The 13287-nt window shown below is 43.5% G+C and overlaps 1 protein-coding gene across 1 annotated transcript; it reads right to left on the bottom strand.

The window, feature by feature from the left end:
- Positions 1-105: 105 nt before the first annotated feature.
- Positions 106-13140, bottom strand: sympk (symplekin). The gene is made up of 27 exons (XM_085383742.1): positions 12984-13140; positions 12716-12824; positions 12344-12409; positions 10678-10731; positions 10520-10593; positions 10294-10420; positions 9937-10186; positions 9684-9854; positions 9255-9494; positions 7076-7227; positions 6840-6990; positions 6527-6746; positions 6235-6385; positions 5909-6144; positions 5136-5217; positions 4732-4845; positions 4486-4633; positions 3868-4028; positions 3587-3695; positions 3402-3502; positions 2543-2633; positions 2366-2467; positions 2095-2282; positions 1836-2012; positions 1627-1737; positions 1300-1458; positions 106-400 (listed from the first exon to the last, which is right to left on the bottom strand). Exons 2-27 carry the CDS (start codon positions 12782-12784, stop codon positions 239-241), a joined length of 3666 nt encoding a protein of 1221 aa, XP_085239868.1. The 5' UTR covers positions 12785-12824; positions 12984-13140; the 3' UTR covers positions 106-238.
- Between the last annotated feature and the right edge of the window lie 147 nt (positions 13141-13287).

The following is a 13287-nucleotide window of genomic DNA, read 5'->3' as shown; positions in this document are numbered from 1 at the left end:
TGTACATACACCTACAGCCAATTAACCCTCAAATGGATGTCTTTGGACTGTGGGAGGTGCACTACAGATTTATGACATTGATCAGTAATTGAACGGCGTCAAAACTTACGTTAAACCAGTGTGCTGATTTATTTACCAACTTATTATGACGTGGAATGCTTTCCATACACAAAATGAGCTGATATTCTTCCTACAAATACAAAATACAAAACAGAAATCCTGAAAACTGAGTGCATCCTTATTCTACATCCTCGCTGGTGTTTCCGGCCTCCTTTGTGACGTCATCAGCTTCAGTGTCTTTTTCGGGCTCTGGCTCCTCTGAAGGTTCGGGCTGAGATTCCTCCATTGGCTCCTCTACTGGTTCTGGTTCAGGTACCGGGGTCTCAGCCTCCGACTCCACCTGGAGAAAATCAAAAGCATTAAACGACTACCTATGAATGGCATGCAGGGCCCTAAGAATCCAGCCACAGCAAAGAAACATCACCGTCACAGTTATTAAAGACATGAGATTAAATTGTGACAGTGCCAGAGTGTCTTTTTCTGGATTAGCACTGGATTGGATTTTATCTTAGCTAATGCTGTGATTTTAGCTTTTCCTTTGCAAATTTTAGCTCATGGAAATGTGGTATTCCACAGGGTTCAACTGTAGGACCACTACAGTTTAACTTAAAAGAAGTGTGTTACTGAAACTATCCCGATGATACTCAACTGTATACTTCACTGTAACTTGATTATTTAAGCCCTGCTGACACACTTTCAGAATATATACAGGATGATATTAACTTTCTACGTTCAAACTTTTAGAACTCCTGGTTATTTGAGCTAAATTTTATGACTTTCCAGAGCTGGAGTTGTAAGTAAGTTACAGCTGGTATTCCTGTTTAGCCTTTTCAGTGGTCTACTTCCTGTTCTAGTTATTATTTTACCAGATTTTTGCTTTTTTAATGAATTTTATGTTTTATATGCATGTTTTATTTTATTTTTCAGGACTTTTGTTGATCTTTATTTTTTTATTAGCACTCCTTTTATTTTAGATGTTTTTCATTGTTGCTTGTTTTTTGGAAGCAAGCAACAAGGTTTCCTTTGTGCTCTTAAATAAAATTTTGCTTTCTTACATTCAGTTTTAACCAAACTTGAATTCAGTTATGCACTACAATAAAAATAAATCCTCAATTCACAGCAGTTTATATTTACTTTAAAACCTCAAACATCCGACCTTTTGTATTATCTGCAATCTAAATTAACTCTGGTGCTGAAGCCGCTTTTAAAGCCTTTAACTTGTCGTAGTTTCCTTTTTACCTGTGAGATATTAAGTGTCTCTTCCTGTATTGCTGGTTCAGACTCTTCTTGCTCCATCGGCTCTTCTTCATCTTTCTGAGTGACGGGCTCCAGCTGGACTGTTGTTTCTGGCTCTTTTGGTGCCTCTTCTACAACTGAAGGAGCTGGAGCTGCTTCCATCTGTAGGAAGATGTCACGTTAATTGCATTATTGAGATAATGGAGCCAAGAGGTAAAAGCTAGCTGACCAGAAATAAAGAAGCAGTGCTGGATGGAAATGTAATTTTTACAGATTGGCGATGGCCAATATGTTTATAAACTGCCCTAATTCAAGACATTCAAAAATCACCTGTAGCTCTTGATCTGTTACATCTGTCTCTACGACCGGCTCTGCAGGCTTCGGCTCTGGTTTTTTATTTGCTTCCAGGACCGCCATGATGGACCCGGGGATGTGCGCTTGCTATGTACACAGAGAGAAAAAAAAGAAAGTGGGTTGAAATGGAAGTTCAGGGTGAAGTAAAATGTTCAGAGGTGTGTAAATGTGGAAGCAGCTGTCACCTGGTGAGGCGTGAAGGAGTGGACGTGCTGCAGAAGAGGCGCCCTCATCTCCGGGCAGCGCTCGAACACGCTCGTGAGCTGAGCGGGCGGCAGCTGTAAGAGCACGCTGAACGACTGCGGCTTTGTCCTCTGGCAGCACTTCACGAATCCCTCCCACACCTTTGGATACTTCCACACCTGCAGGGCGAAATAATAGGAAGAAGATTAGCTTCAGCAGATGATCTTCTCTGGTTTCCTGCAAGATCAAAGTGTTGCTGACCTGCTTGACGATGAGGCGGGAGAGGATGTTCATCACAAAGCCGCCCAGTCGGGGGTACATGGTGAGAGACTGGATGACAGTGCGCATGAGCAGCATGGGGAGGGGGTTCTGCTCCATCAGCTGCTGCATCACCACCGCCAAAACTTCAGATGTGTACACATTCTTCTCGCCGAAGCAGAGGTTGGTAGCTGTCGGGCAGATGCTGAAGATTAAACGCTGACAACAGTTTGTTTGTCCACGACCGACACGCCATGTTTGAGGACTCACTGACCTTTTATGATGGACTTCATGTCACATTTGATTGAGTCTATGTTGTGCAAGGCGATGAGGAGGTCGCCTGGAGTGAGCGGGGACACAGAGGAACTCCCTTCACCTGCAAAACACAAAAGTCAAATCTCAGTCCACCACAGGAGTTAGACGAGACAGAAAAGTGATGAAGGGCTCTTACTGTGCTGAGTCCCCAGCAGCCTGTTAAAGACCTCCTTCACTACAATCGGGTTCAGTTTGATAAGTTTGGGAAGAGCCTGGATGACTTCGTTCTGCACGAGAAAAACAAGAAAAACCAGATTGAAAAACCCCCAAACTTAACAGGAAACGGTTCACTGAAGGTGTTCTCATAGTACACGTTCCACAGTCCGATTATGGAGGCCAAAAGAACTCAAAATAACAATATTAGCTATAAATTAATCTTTTACCCTTTTCTTTTTTTTTTGGTAATTAAGTAAATAGAAATAGAAATGTAACAAGGTGGAAGGAGGCTCTATAACCAGAAAAATTATGAGCTCTGATGATGATGATATCCTTCACTTTGCTGTTGCTCAAAGTTAGAGGGAATTCCTCCATGACGTCATCTCACAGGTGAGCTCTGATATTTATCCGTGGTGTATCTTCAGCAACAATAACTATTGTGGTCATCTCATTGGCTTTACTTACTGACAGTGTGTACGCACAAATCAGTGATTTTTCAATGTTTTTGTACCTGAATATGTTCAAATTCAGAAGTTTTTCTGACCGTGTGTACAAACAGACAAAATCCTGGCTGTCTTAAAAAGCTTAAATAAAACCTTTTAAAATGAACACTACAACAACAACTAATTATTATTTTTGCCATTTGGTCATTATTTACAGTTTTCCAAAATATATATATATAAACCACAAAAAAAGTCCAAAATTATAATTAAATAAAAAGTAAAATAAACCGTAACCAAAACAAAACATCAAAAGTGGCCCTGAGTGTGTTCATGAACAGCTACAAAGCCAAATTAGCACCTGTCGTCATTCACCTGATGATGAAGAACAATCATTACCTTTTCCAGCCCGTTGATAACGGGGATCAGGAATCGAACATCTGGCACCCGCTTGTGGTAAAGGTCTCGCACCCTCTCCACCAGCTCTGGAGATGGAGGCACTGAGTGGAGGGAGAAAAATTATGTTATCCATCAGCAGAAGAACGGGGGCATATTCAACTGGATTCTGCGGTTCCTGTTTTTACCTTTATCTGTGAGAATGTGCAGGCATCGAGTGACCAGAGTCTCCGCTCCTTTAGGACAGTTTTCCACCAAAAGCAGCAGCTCAGGAGAGTTCATGCCCATCCCACGGATCTACAGAAACAAAGAACAGAAGAGGACTTGATAATAACATTCAGAAAGATGAGCATTACTTCTTACTTACAGCAGCCACGCCGCTAATTATACAAACTTTGAGTCTTGATATAAATTAATGGCGAATCAAAAATCCGAAAAGGGCTTGAAATGAAAGTGAGGAGTGACTTACAGGCTGCTCGATGGCTCGAAGCACGCTGCGTTTGATGTCAGCGATGGCCTCGGTGTAGACGCTGGCGAGTTCGTGGACCAGCCGGTGGTTCAGAGGAAGCAGGGAAAGGTAGAGGAACAGACACTGCCTCACAGTCTCTTCAGTCCAGGGAGCAGCCACCTCTGCCTCAGCAAAAAACACAGAGTGGAGGTCAGAAAAGTCTGAACAACTCACTTAGTAAGCACCTAAAATGCTACTCTTACACACTCTGTATATAAAAAATGGACTTAGCCACTGTGACATCTCCTGATGGTTTTGTACTCCACACTTGGACAGCTTAATGTCAGCATTTAGGCTGCTATAATGTTGTTTTTTTGTAGCCAGACGTGGCCATATTTGTACAAAATTGTAAAGTGCTAACGGGCTATTTGCTAATTAGCCAATGCTAGCAATCTTTTTTTTTTCCCACTTTAACTGAAGCAGAAACAGCAAACAGCTAAAAATGCTCCAAAAAGCATCAACAGCACAAAAAAGTTCTAGTTCAGATTCAATGTGTGGTCACTAGCTGGAATGGCAAATGTTAAAGCGGCCACACCCCTAACTTTAAGCTGGGCTGCTGAGTGCATGCTGAAGGCAAACCTGTGTCTTTGTCGGCCCCGAAGAGCAGAGACGGAGGGTTGGGGTGAACCAGGAGCTGCAGGTAGTTCAGGGCAAACTTTTCGATGTAGTCCCTGAGATGGTCCTTCTCGTACATGCGCTTCAGAAAAGCCAAGGCAGTGGTTCGCACCTGAGAGAAAAAAAAAACCCCAAAAAAGGAAAAATATATGACATTTTCTTTTAAAAACACTACCCGAGGGAATTTCAGGGTGAAGACGCGTACACCACCTTCTCCTTTTCATGGGAGCTGAGATCCAGGAGCACGTGCAGATACTGAAACTGCCTCGAAGGACGTTTGACGATGAGCTCTTTCAGCGTCGTCATGCCCAAATACACCCGAGACTGAAACACAGGTCACAGTTAACAGGACGTTAACTACAATCCAACAAACCCAACAATCCATAGATGTATATAACATGGTCCACCACCTTGCTTGGTGCTGCTTTCTGAGGTTTTAATGGAAGAAGCGGCGCATCAGCGCTTCATCACAATGCGTGTTTTGTTTTTTTAACATTTCAAAAAGATAAAACTGATGAAACCAAGCTGATAAATATCATCCAATCACATCACTATATGCCATCATATCCACCCATGTCAGTCAAGAGGAGCATTATACTGGTGCCGCCATTTACCTCGTCCTCACAGTAACGCCGTATGACTTCCAGTGCCGACTCTGTGATGATCGGCGCCTCCAGCACCAGTTTGGTGAAAAGTCTGAAACGGTCAAAAATCAGCTGGTAACTCAACTGAAAGCAGGTTTAGCAACAGAAGATCAATTCAGCTAAATTTTATTTCTATATCTGTGCCAGAAACCAGATTTGTTCTGTGCAAATATTAAAAGCGCTTCTTCCTGTCCCTGCCTTTCACAATAAAAACCCTTGACATATTCCCTGTGTGACAGTGAACAAAATAGGAGGAGATTTAAGGTTAAAATACGCTTTTATATTTTACTTTTTTACTTATGAAATTCGAACATCACCAAAACAACTTCTGCTCTGATTGTTAAACATGTTCGGGGTTCAGCAGTTCTCTATTATGACCTTCGCAGGCCAAATCAAAAAGTGGGACATTATCATGAATGAAGGATGGGGGATGAGGGATATGAATGCCACTTTATTGGCAAGCAGATGTAATATATTATTGGCCAGTAGTAGCGCTGTGGAGTGTTGGTGCAGGACTCCTGTGAATCGTAAACATTAATATAAAACATTTAATATGTCACAACTATCTATTCAACAGGATAAACCTGGATGAACGTGATAATCTGTGAAAGAGAATATTTTCAACACGACTGACTGCACATTCATAAAACTACACTACTGAATGGCATGCTGGGTAATTCTAGACAACAGTGGGAGGAGCTCTGTGCTGCATTGAGGAGCAGTAAAGAGTGTTGTGCTCTCACCCGTCTCTCTGCTCAGGCTTCTCCTGCAGGCCGGACAGCAGCGTGTACAGACAGTGGTCGTAGCTGTCCAGCAGCCCCGACGGCAGCTGGCTGAGGTAGGTGTTGTACTCCTGATAGAGCAGCGAGAAGGCCAGGTCGCTCCTCGTCCTGATGTCGTCCAGGATGAAGTCCAGCACGTCAGCTTTCATCATCCCGTCGAACTGTGTCACAAGCCGGGAGAGGAGCTTCACCCGGACCTGCCGCACATATTTCAAACCAGGTCATATCATTGCTTCGTTTTTGTTGTTTGCTTCTTAGTGATTATACGACTGGCTGGGGTTACTCACATGAGACATTCCACTTTGAGCAATCGCCTTCTCAGAATGCAGGATGCGCTTCACCGCCTTCGAGGTCAAGTTCTCGATCTGGCTGTCCGATAGCTGCTGGACGATGTCGGAAAGTCGAAATACTTTTTTCCTGCCGCTTGCTCCGGTCATCCTGAAACAACGTAAAACTCGCTGATCAACAATGATTCAGAAGCTTTGGAGAAAAAAAATTATTCCACTTAATTTCCAGATGTGATGTAAAGAAACATCTTTAAACTGTAGACGGTGACCTTGCATCATTTCCTGAACTCACTTGGTCTGTGCAGATGGAAGGATGGGCTCCGGAAGCCTCTTTACCACCGCGGCTGGAACTTCCGGTAAAGCCTTTTCTGCGTAACCTCCGACCACAGAAATGGCCTGCCCGACCATCACGGCAGGAACTTTGCGTTTGATGAGGATGTCTTTAGAGCCAACATCGTCATCATTTTCCTCTTTAACAGCGCCCTCCCCTCTGGCTTTGCACTGCTCAAGTCCTGCGAGACAGACACAGATAACAGTGGCATCTCAGTTCATCTGTCAAGGGTTTCAAGTTTAAGAGATGGGTCACATAAGCTTCTTCTTCTGACCTGGACCGATCCCTGCGGCGGTCATCTGTGTGGCCATCAGCCTGGCCAGATGTTTAATTTGAGCGTCAGTGCCTGCTGACTCCACAGGTGTGTAAGTGGCTTGGAAGGAGGCTGGCATGATATCAGGCAGGTAGACCATGCTGATGAGCACCTGAAGAGTGACACAGGGGGTGTGAGGTGAGCTGTGAGGCAGTTTGGGTTAAAAGGAAAGGGAGCAGAATAAAAATGGTCCTTACAAGGTTGGCCACGTTCTCAGGGGTGAGCAGCGGGTGCAGGAACTCAGCCGTGAGGTCGATGGCGGACTGAGCGACGGGAACAGCGGCCGGCTTCGGAACCGAGAGGGGGGCGGGCTCCTCTTTGTCCTCGTCATCTTCAATAAGTGCCGGCTCTGAATGCAGGCAGACAAAGGTCAGAGGAATCCAAATTATTTTTTGCACAATTACCAGCTTTTCCTTTAGACTGGAGTCTGAAAATGTTAATGTTAAATGACATTTCTCTCATTAACCCTGGAGAACCCATGGGGTCAAATTTGACCTGACCCCATTGGTTCTCCAGGGTTAAACATGCTCTACAGTTTACAGCAGATCTGAAAAAGCTACAAAAATTCTAAAACTAAATAAAAGTGCTTTAATACAGCTATAAAATACTTTGTGCTTTTCACACATTTCTGCTCATGTGTAGCCATGCTGACACCACAACAGGAATAGTGAATTCTAGTGAATTCACTATTCCTGTGAATCCACAATTCGGCCTGGGGCTCGGTCACTCAGGCACAGCTGGCTGCCGGCGGAGCTCACGGGCGCGTCACTGCAACTCCCCCTGGCTTCTGCTCCGCGGCTGCTGAATGAGCCCTCATCTGGGACTCTCCTCAGCTCTTACTGGGACAGTGGCGCGGCTGCCCCTCTGTGGGTCTTCCTTGGTCTCTTGTGTTCTGGGGGCCTCTGGATGTCTGGAGTTTTGATCTCCTCCATACCTGCTTCATACCATAGAGGACGGGGCTGTGGCTCCCCACACTCCCTAGCAGATCATTACATGGAGAAACCTTTGGAATGCAAGCATGCTGATCCACACAGGTATGCACACAGGTATGCACACATGGGTATTCACAGACACGGACTACAGCTTTCTTGGCTGCTGCCTCAAAGCACACTGTGCGCTGTCTATCTTGCGTGCTGCACAATATTGTTTATTATTTAGTAACTATTGATATCTACTGCTAGCTAGTTTATTGTGATGGTGCTTTTTTTTTTTCTTATTATGTTGCTCTTTGTTGTTTGCTTTCTCTTCTGTTTTTTTTTCTCCATACAGGTGATCCAGGTGTTTGTTTTTTTTTGTTTGTTTTTTTTTTTTCTCTCTTCCCCCCCTTCTCACCGTCTCTTCTCCCCTTTGGTTTTCTTTCTCTCCCTCTCTTTCTTTCATTCTTTCTCCCTGTCCTATCCCACAGTCATGTCTGTCCCGTTTGTAGCAACTGAAAATAAAATAAATTCATAATTATAATAAAGGTCAATCAAATGGACCAATATGGCAAGGTCATGATGATCCACTTGGTAAAATAAATCCGCTTGGCATCTTTCTTGGCCTTAAGACAACAATTCTGATGGCTATAGATCCAAACGGGACAAAAAAAAAGAAAAAAAAAAAAAAAGAGAATATGAAGGTTTTTGTGATTTCACTGCATTTTCTTTACCCCAGGCTGCATGGTTAACACCTCTGCTACAGACACAGGCTGTTCATCATTAATCTGCAGCTATTTTTGAGATTACAAACACTTTTAATTTACACATTATTTCACCTGGTTCAGATTTTGGATTTAAGAGATTAGACAATGGGTTTCTAATTTAGAAAGCGATAGTGATAAATTTCTATTTCCTAAATGCAGTCACACTCAATCAGCCTCTTAAGGTGCTAATGGGTTGTTATAACATGCTGTTAAATGATCAGAGCGCACTCAGTTTTTTCTTCATTGCCGGGGCGATTGTGGCTCATAAGTTGGCAGTTCGTCTTGTAATCGGAAGGTTGCCGGTTCGAGCCCCGGCTCCGACAGTCTCGGTTGTGTGTCCTTGGGCAAGACACTTCACCCGGTGGCGCCAGTGTCCGGCAGCCTCGCCTCTGTCAGTCCGCCCCAGGGCAGCTGTGGCTACAATGTAGCTGCCATCACCAGTGTGTGAAAGTGTGTGTGTGAATGGGTGGATGACTGAATGTGTAAAGCGCTTTGGGGTCCTTAGGGACTAGTAAAGCGCTATACAAATATACCATTTCATGTCTCAAACATAATTCATGAACAGAAGCTGCTCTTTAGCACCAAACGATTAGACTTCGACCACAACAACTTAAACTGAAGTGCACTTTGTCGATTAACTATCCGACCAAGTTTAATCACAATCCGTGGATCCAGGTTAGCCTGAAACCACTCACCCATCTTGACCTTCTTTCCCTCGGTGTATTGCTCTTGGCGAGGCCTCTTTCGCTGCTCTCGTGGCACAGGCGTGGAGCGGGTGATTTCGCTTTGGGGCATTCCCAGGTCTAACAGCAGGATGCTGATCTGACCGTGAAACTCCAGGCTGCAGGGATGCTTGAGAACCGCCACCAGGTGGAGCTTCAGGTTCTTTCGCACGCTGCTTACCTGAGACTTTGCCAGAGTGGGGGGCAAGTTTGCTGAAAAATGAAAGTGTAGAGGAAACATCTTGTAATTGAGTTATTTAGCAGCTGCAGCCAGACTGTGAGAGGTCATAGTAAAGCAATATATCCTCTGATGTTATCAAACCTGGGAAAAACATGCTTTGAACTGATATCAGGCCGATATAACACTCTAAAGAGTGAGTGTGAATTCTGAGAAGAACTCACCGTGTAATGTCTCATACGCTTGCACCACCTCTGACATGAACATTGGTCTCTGGCGAGCGATGGTGGCCAGTGAGCCCAGCGCTGTGGTGAGGTTAATGCTGGATATGGCCGGGTGGACCATGAACTTAAGCAGCTTCTCCAGCGCCGTCTTTCCCTCCTCACACAGCTCATCTGTTTGGGAAAAAGCGAAGACATCAGCCTTAAAAGGTGAACGTCACCACCTCAACACATGACATTAGTCCAGTATCTGTACCGTAGTGAATGTACGAGTGATCTGTGGGAACTTTGTCCAGGCTGATGTCGCCTTCCTGACGCTTGGGGACGTCAGAGTCAGCCGTCCGTGGTGAAAGAGTAATGATTAAAGATTCGGTAAACTTGATGGCGTGAGTACGAACGCCGTCGTTCTCAGAGTCCAGCAAGGCCAGAACATCCCCTTTCATCTGTGTGACAAGATCCCAGCACGCCTCCTGCATTTCTGACACGGCTTTGGAGCGCACCAACCACTGAGACAAGAAAAGATAAAGGAAATGAAGATGAAGTGAAGAACAGAAACTGATCGCATAAAGAAAGAAATGGTAGAAACGAAGCGGGTAAATCTGACTCTTTGTACCTGAAGTGTGACTTTATACAGCTGGGTGAGGGTGAGGATGGCTTTCTTCACCACATTCACACTTTCATCCTTCAGCAACATGTTCAGGTTGGCGATGAGTCTGAGGAGGAGCTCATTGTCTCTTTTACTGAAAGCAGGATAATAAAACAGTAAAAAATCTCAAATGCTGACCCTGACTTAAAAAAAACCCCAAACAAACAAAACAACAGCAGGTCTGAAAACTCACCATGCCTCCTCGATGAAGCCGATCACAAACTTTTTCACTTCGATGGACTTGTCTGTCTGGAAAGCGATCATCTCCTACAGGAAAAAAACAAAACAAAAATGAGGCAAATTTAAATGAAACTACAGCTGGTTATGAGAGACAAATACTTGCTTACTTACATCCAAAAAATTGTCGAGAAGAGATGGATCCTTGTTGATGATGAGTTCCTGGACCTAAAGGTTAAATGCATGTACTGAATCAATGTTCTTGTGCATTCCTGTGTAAGTGGATTAGACACCAGTCTACACGGTTGCACTGAGATCTTCTGATCATTTCCAACTCTATATTGGACTCGGCTAGACTAGCTTTGCACAATTCACAGTTAAAAATAATCAATTTTTGCCTTATACTCAATCCATTGTGCAGCCCTTAAGTTCGTCCTCTCTGTTGTTGTTTTAGCCCCTCCCCCTTTAAGTCAGTTTTCTTCTGATTGGCTGCCCCTCATAATTAGAATATCTCATCTGCAGATATGGGTGAGACTTCAACACCATGCTCTGGCACCTTAGTAGTGTATAGTTAAACTTGTTTACAGTGAAATAAACAGGAACAATTTTTTCATGTAGGTTACAGGACAATAGTTTTACTGGTCTGGCACTCTTAAAAACAAACTGGGCTCTAAAACAAGTTTGACACTCCTGGTTTAGAGCCGTCTGAAGCCTTCTTGCTCACAGGGATTACCTGCACATACACAACCTCATTAGTGGAAATTTTGTACATGTTTAATATAAACATCCATTGCTGGAAAACATGTATGGGACAGAAAATCAGGAAAACCAAAATGGCTCCACTATAGAGTTTATGATTATACATGTTTAGCAAAAATATCACACATGTGACTTTCTGCCAGCAGCCTGGTGTAGGTAAAAAAAAGAAAAGCTTTTTGATGGTAGATCCAAAAAGATATGCTGACAGTAAAAAGTTTGTTTAAGCCTGCAAGTCCAAGTCATCATCTACAATAACTCAAACTGCTTTCAGCTGCACCTTTTAGGGATCATCCAGCTCATCCTATCCCTGCATCCTACTCTGTCACATCTCTTTACAACATCCTACCTGTACATTTACCTGTACCTTTTAGGATCGTTTTTAAAGTTATTTCTTTGTTTTTAAATCGGAGCTACTACAACCATATACCCCTGCCCGTTCCCTTAGGTCCACCAATCAGCAGCTCCTTAAGGTGCCAAAAACTAAGTATAAATTTAGAGGTGATCGTGCTTTTGCTTTAGCTGCTCCAAAGTTGTGGAATGATCTGCCCTTGCATGTTAGGCAGGCCTCTTCTCTTTCTGAGTTTAAAACTCTTCTTAAAATACATTTATTTGCTGAAGCCTTTGGCACCCTCTAAGGGGTTGACTCAATTTGTTTTAACATGTTTTATTTTATTTATGCTTATGCTATTTGTATATGTACAGCACTTTGTGAACCCTGGTTTTATGTTAAAGTGCTTTATAAATAAAGCTGGTATGGTATAGTATCCATATAGCTCCTCTGAGGTCCTCCTCTTTATCTTCTGCCTGGCAGCTCCATCTTCAACATCTTTTGTCTTATATATCCACTATTGTTCCTCTGCAAATGTCCAAACCATCTCAGCCTTGCTTCTCTAAATTTGTCTCCAAAGTGATTAACCTGAGCTGTCCCTCTCTCTGACAAACTCATTTCTAACCCTGTCCTTTCTGGTCACTCCCAGTGAAAATCTGAATATCTTTAGATTCTCTACCTTTCTCCACAGCCTGTGGTAAGGGCCGTGCTCGGTCTTTTGTATCACAGAGTTAAAAAGTCCAAGCTACAAACCTGTTTGAGCACATTCAGCTTCTCATCTGTGGGTATCAGAGCAGCCTGATTCAGGAGCTCCACAACCTGGAAGGAGAAGGCAGACCCCCATTACATTACAGTTGATTTAATAAAGGCACAGCTGAGAGATTTTCTAATTTAGGACAAACCTACTGTATGTGTACTTGTTGCTGCACCTTTCAGCAAGGTAAATGTAAGACCTTTAAACCCCTTTTTGTAAAAAGCTTTTCATTCTGGCAAAAAAGTGGTCTATTGCCGTTGAAAATGGTCGTCATTATTATAATCACAACTGTTGTGATTTCATCCAGTTTTTAAACCATAAAATCCATAAATCTTCCCCTAAAATGTTTATCAGCGATCACAAAAACGTACCTTCTCGCTGGTGGTCATATCGATGACAGCGGGGGCCTCAGAGTCCCCCTCCTGTGAAGAGAAGTCCATGTTGTGACCCTCACGCTGGTGATAACATGCTCCAAAGATCCTGTAAACACACGAATAATAAGGATGCTATCTGTGTTATTATACCAGAGTGCTAAACGCTGTTTATTAGCCTTTAATAAGACGCTCCTGTTAGCCTTGTGCTAACGGCGGGAGCTGCTTTAACTCCCTTTGTGCAAACACATGTGCAAAAGCTACTTACCGTTTAACTCTGTCTTTAATTTGTTCTTCCAACAACAACTGAATATCCCGGGTGTCAAGAACTTATAAACGCAGGAGGCGTCTTAAGCTAAAGCACTAAAACTCTTCTGGCTCATAATGGACGCAGCCATGTTTCACCGAAAAAAGCGGTGTCAAGCTTCTTCTTCGACGGTTGGGAATAACCACGCGCAAAAAAAAAAACAACGGCCACTAGAGGAGACACCTGCGCCACTACAACAACAGAAACCTGCTGTTCAGATAAAATTAACATTCAAGGACTCATATTCAAGGATTCAAGGATTTTC

Source organism: Rhamphochromis longiceps, linkage group LG16, assembly GCF_057381845.1.
Source record: "Rhamphochromis longiceps isolate RC_006_pf linkage group LG16, R_longiceps_female_GT1.1, whole genome shotgun sequence".
NCBI classification, from domain to species: domain Eukaryota; kingdom Metazoa; phylum Chordata; class Actinopteri; order Cichliformes; family Cichlidae; genus Rhamphochromis; species Rhamphochromis longiceps.
The sequence above is the reverse complement of the archived record's forward strand: the minus strand, read 5'-3'. Positions and strand labels throughout refer to the sequence as shown.

What these genes read in the sequence shown, in the direction of transcription:
- sympk (XM_085383742.1), bottom strand. Translation starts at nt 12,784, where the DNA reads ATGGACTTCTCTTCACAGGAGGGGGACTCTGAGGCCCCCGCTGTCATC. An exon ending in CTTCCATCTGCACAGACCAA is followed by an intron (nt 6,386 to 6,526) that starts GTGAGTTCAGGA and finishes ACGTTGTTTCAG; the next exon opens with GATGACCGGAGCAAGCGGCA. An exon ending in TTCGAGCCATCGAGCAGCCT is followed by an intron (nt 3,696 to 3,867) that starts GTAAGTCACTCC and finishes TTGTTTCTGTAG; the next exon opens with ATCCGTGGGATGGGCATGAA.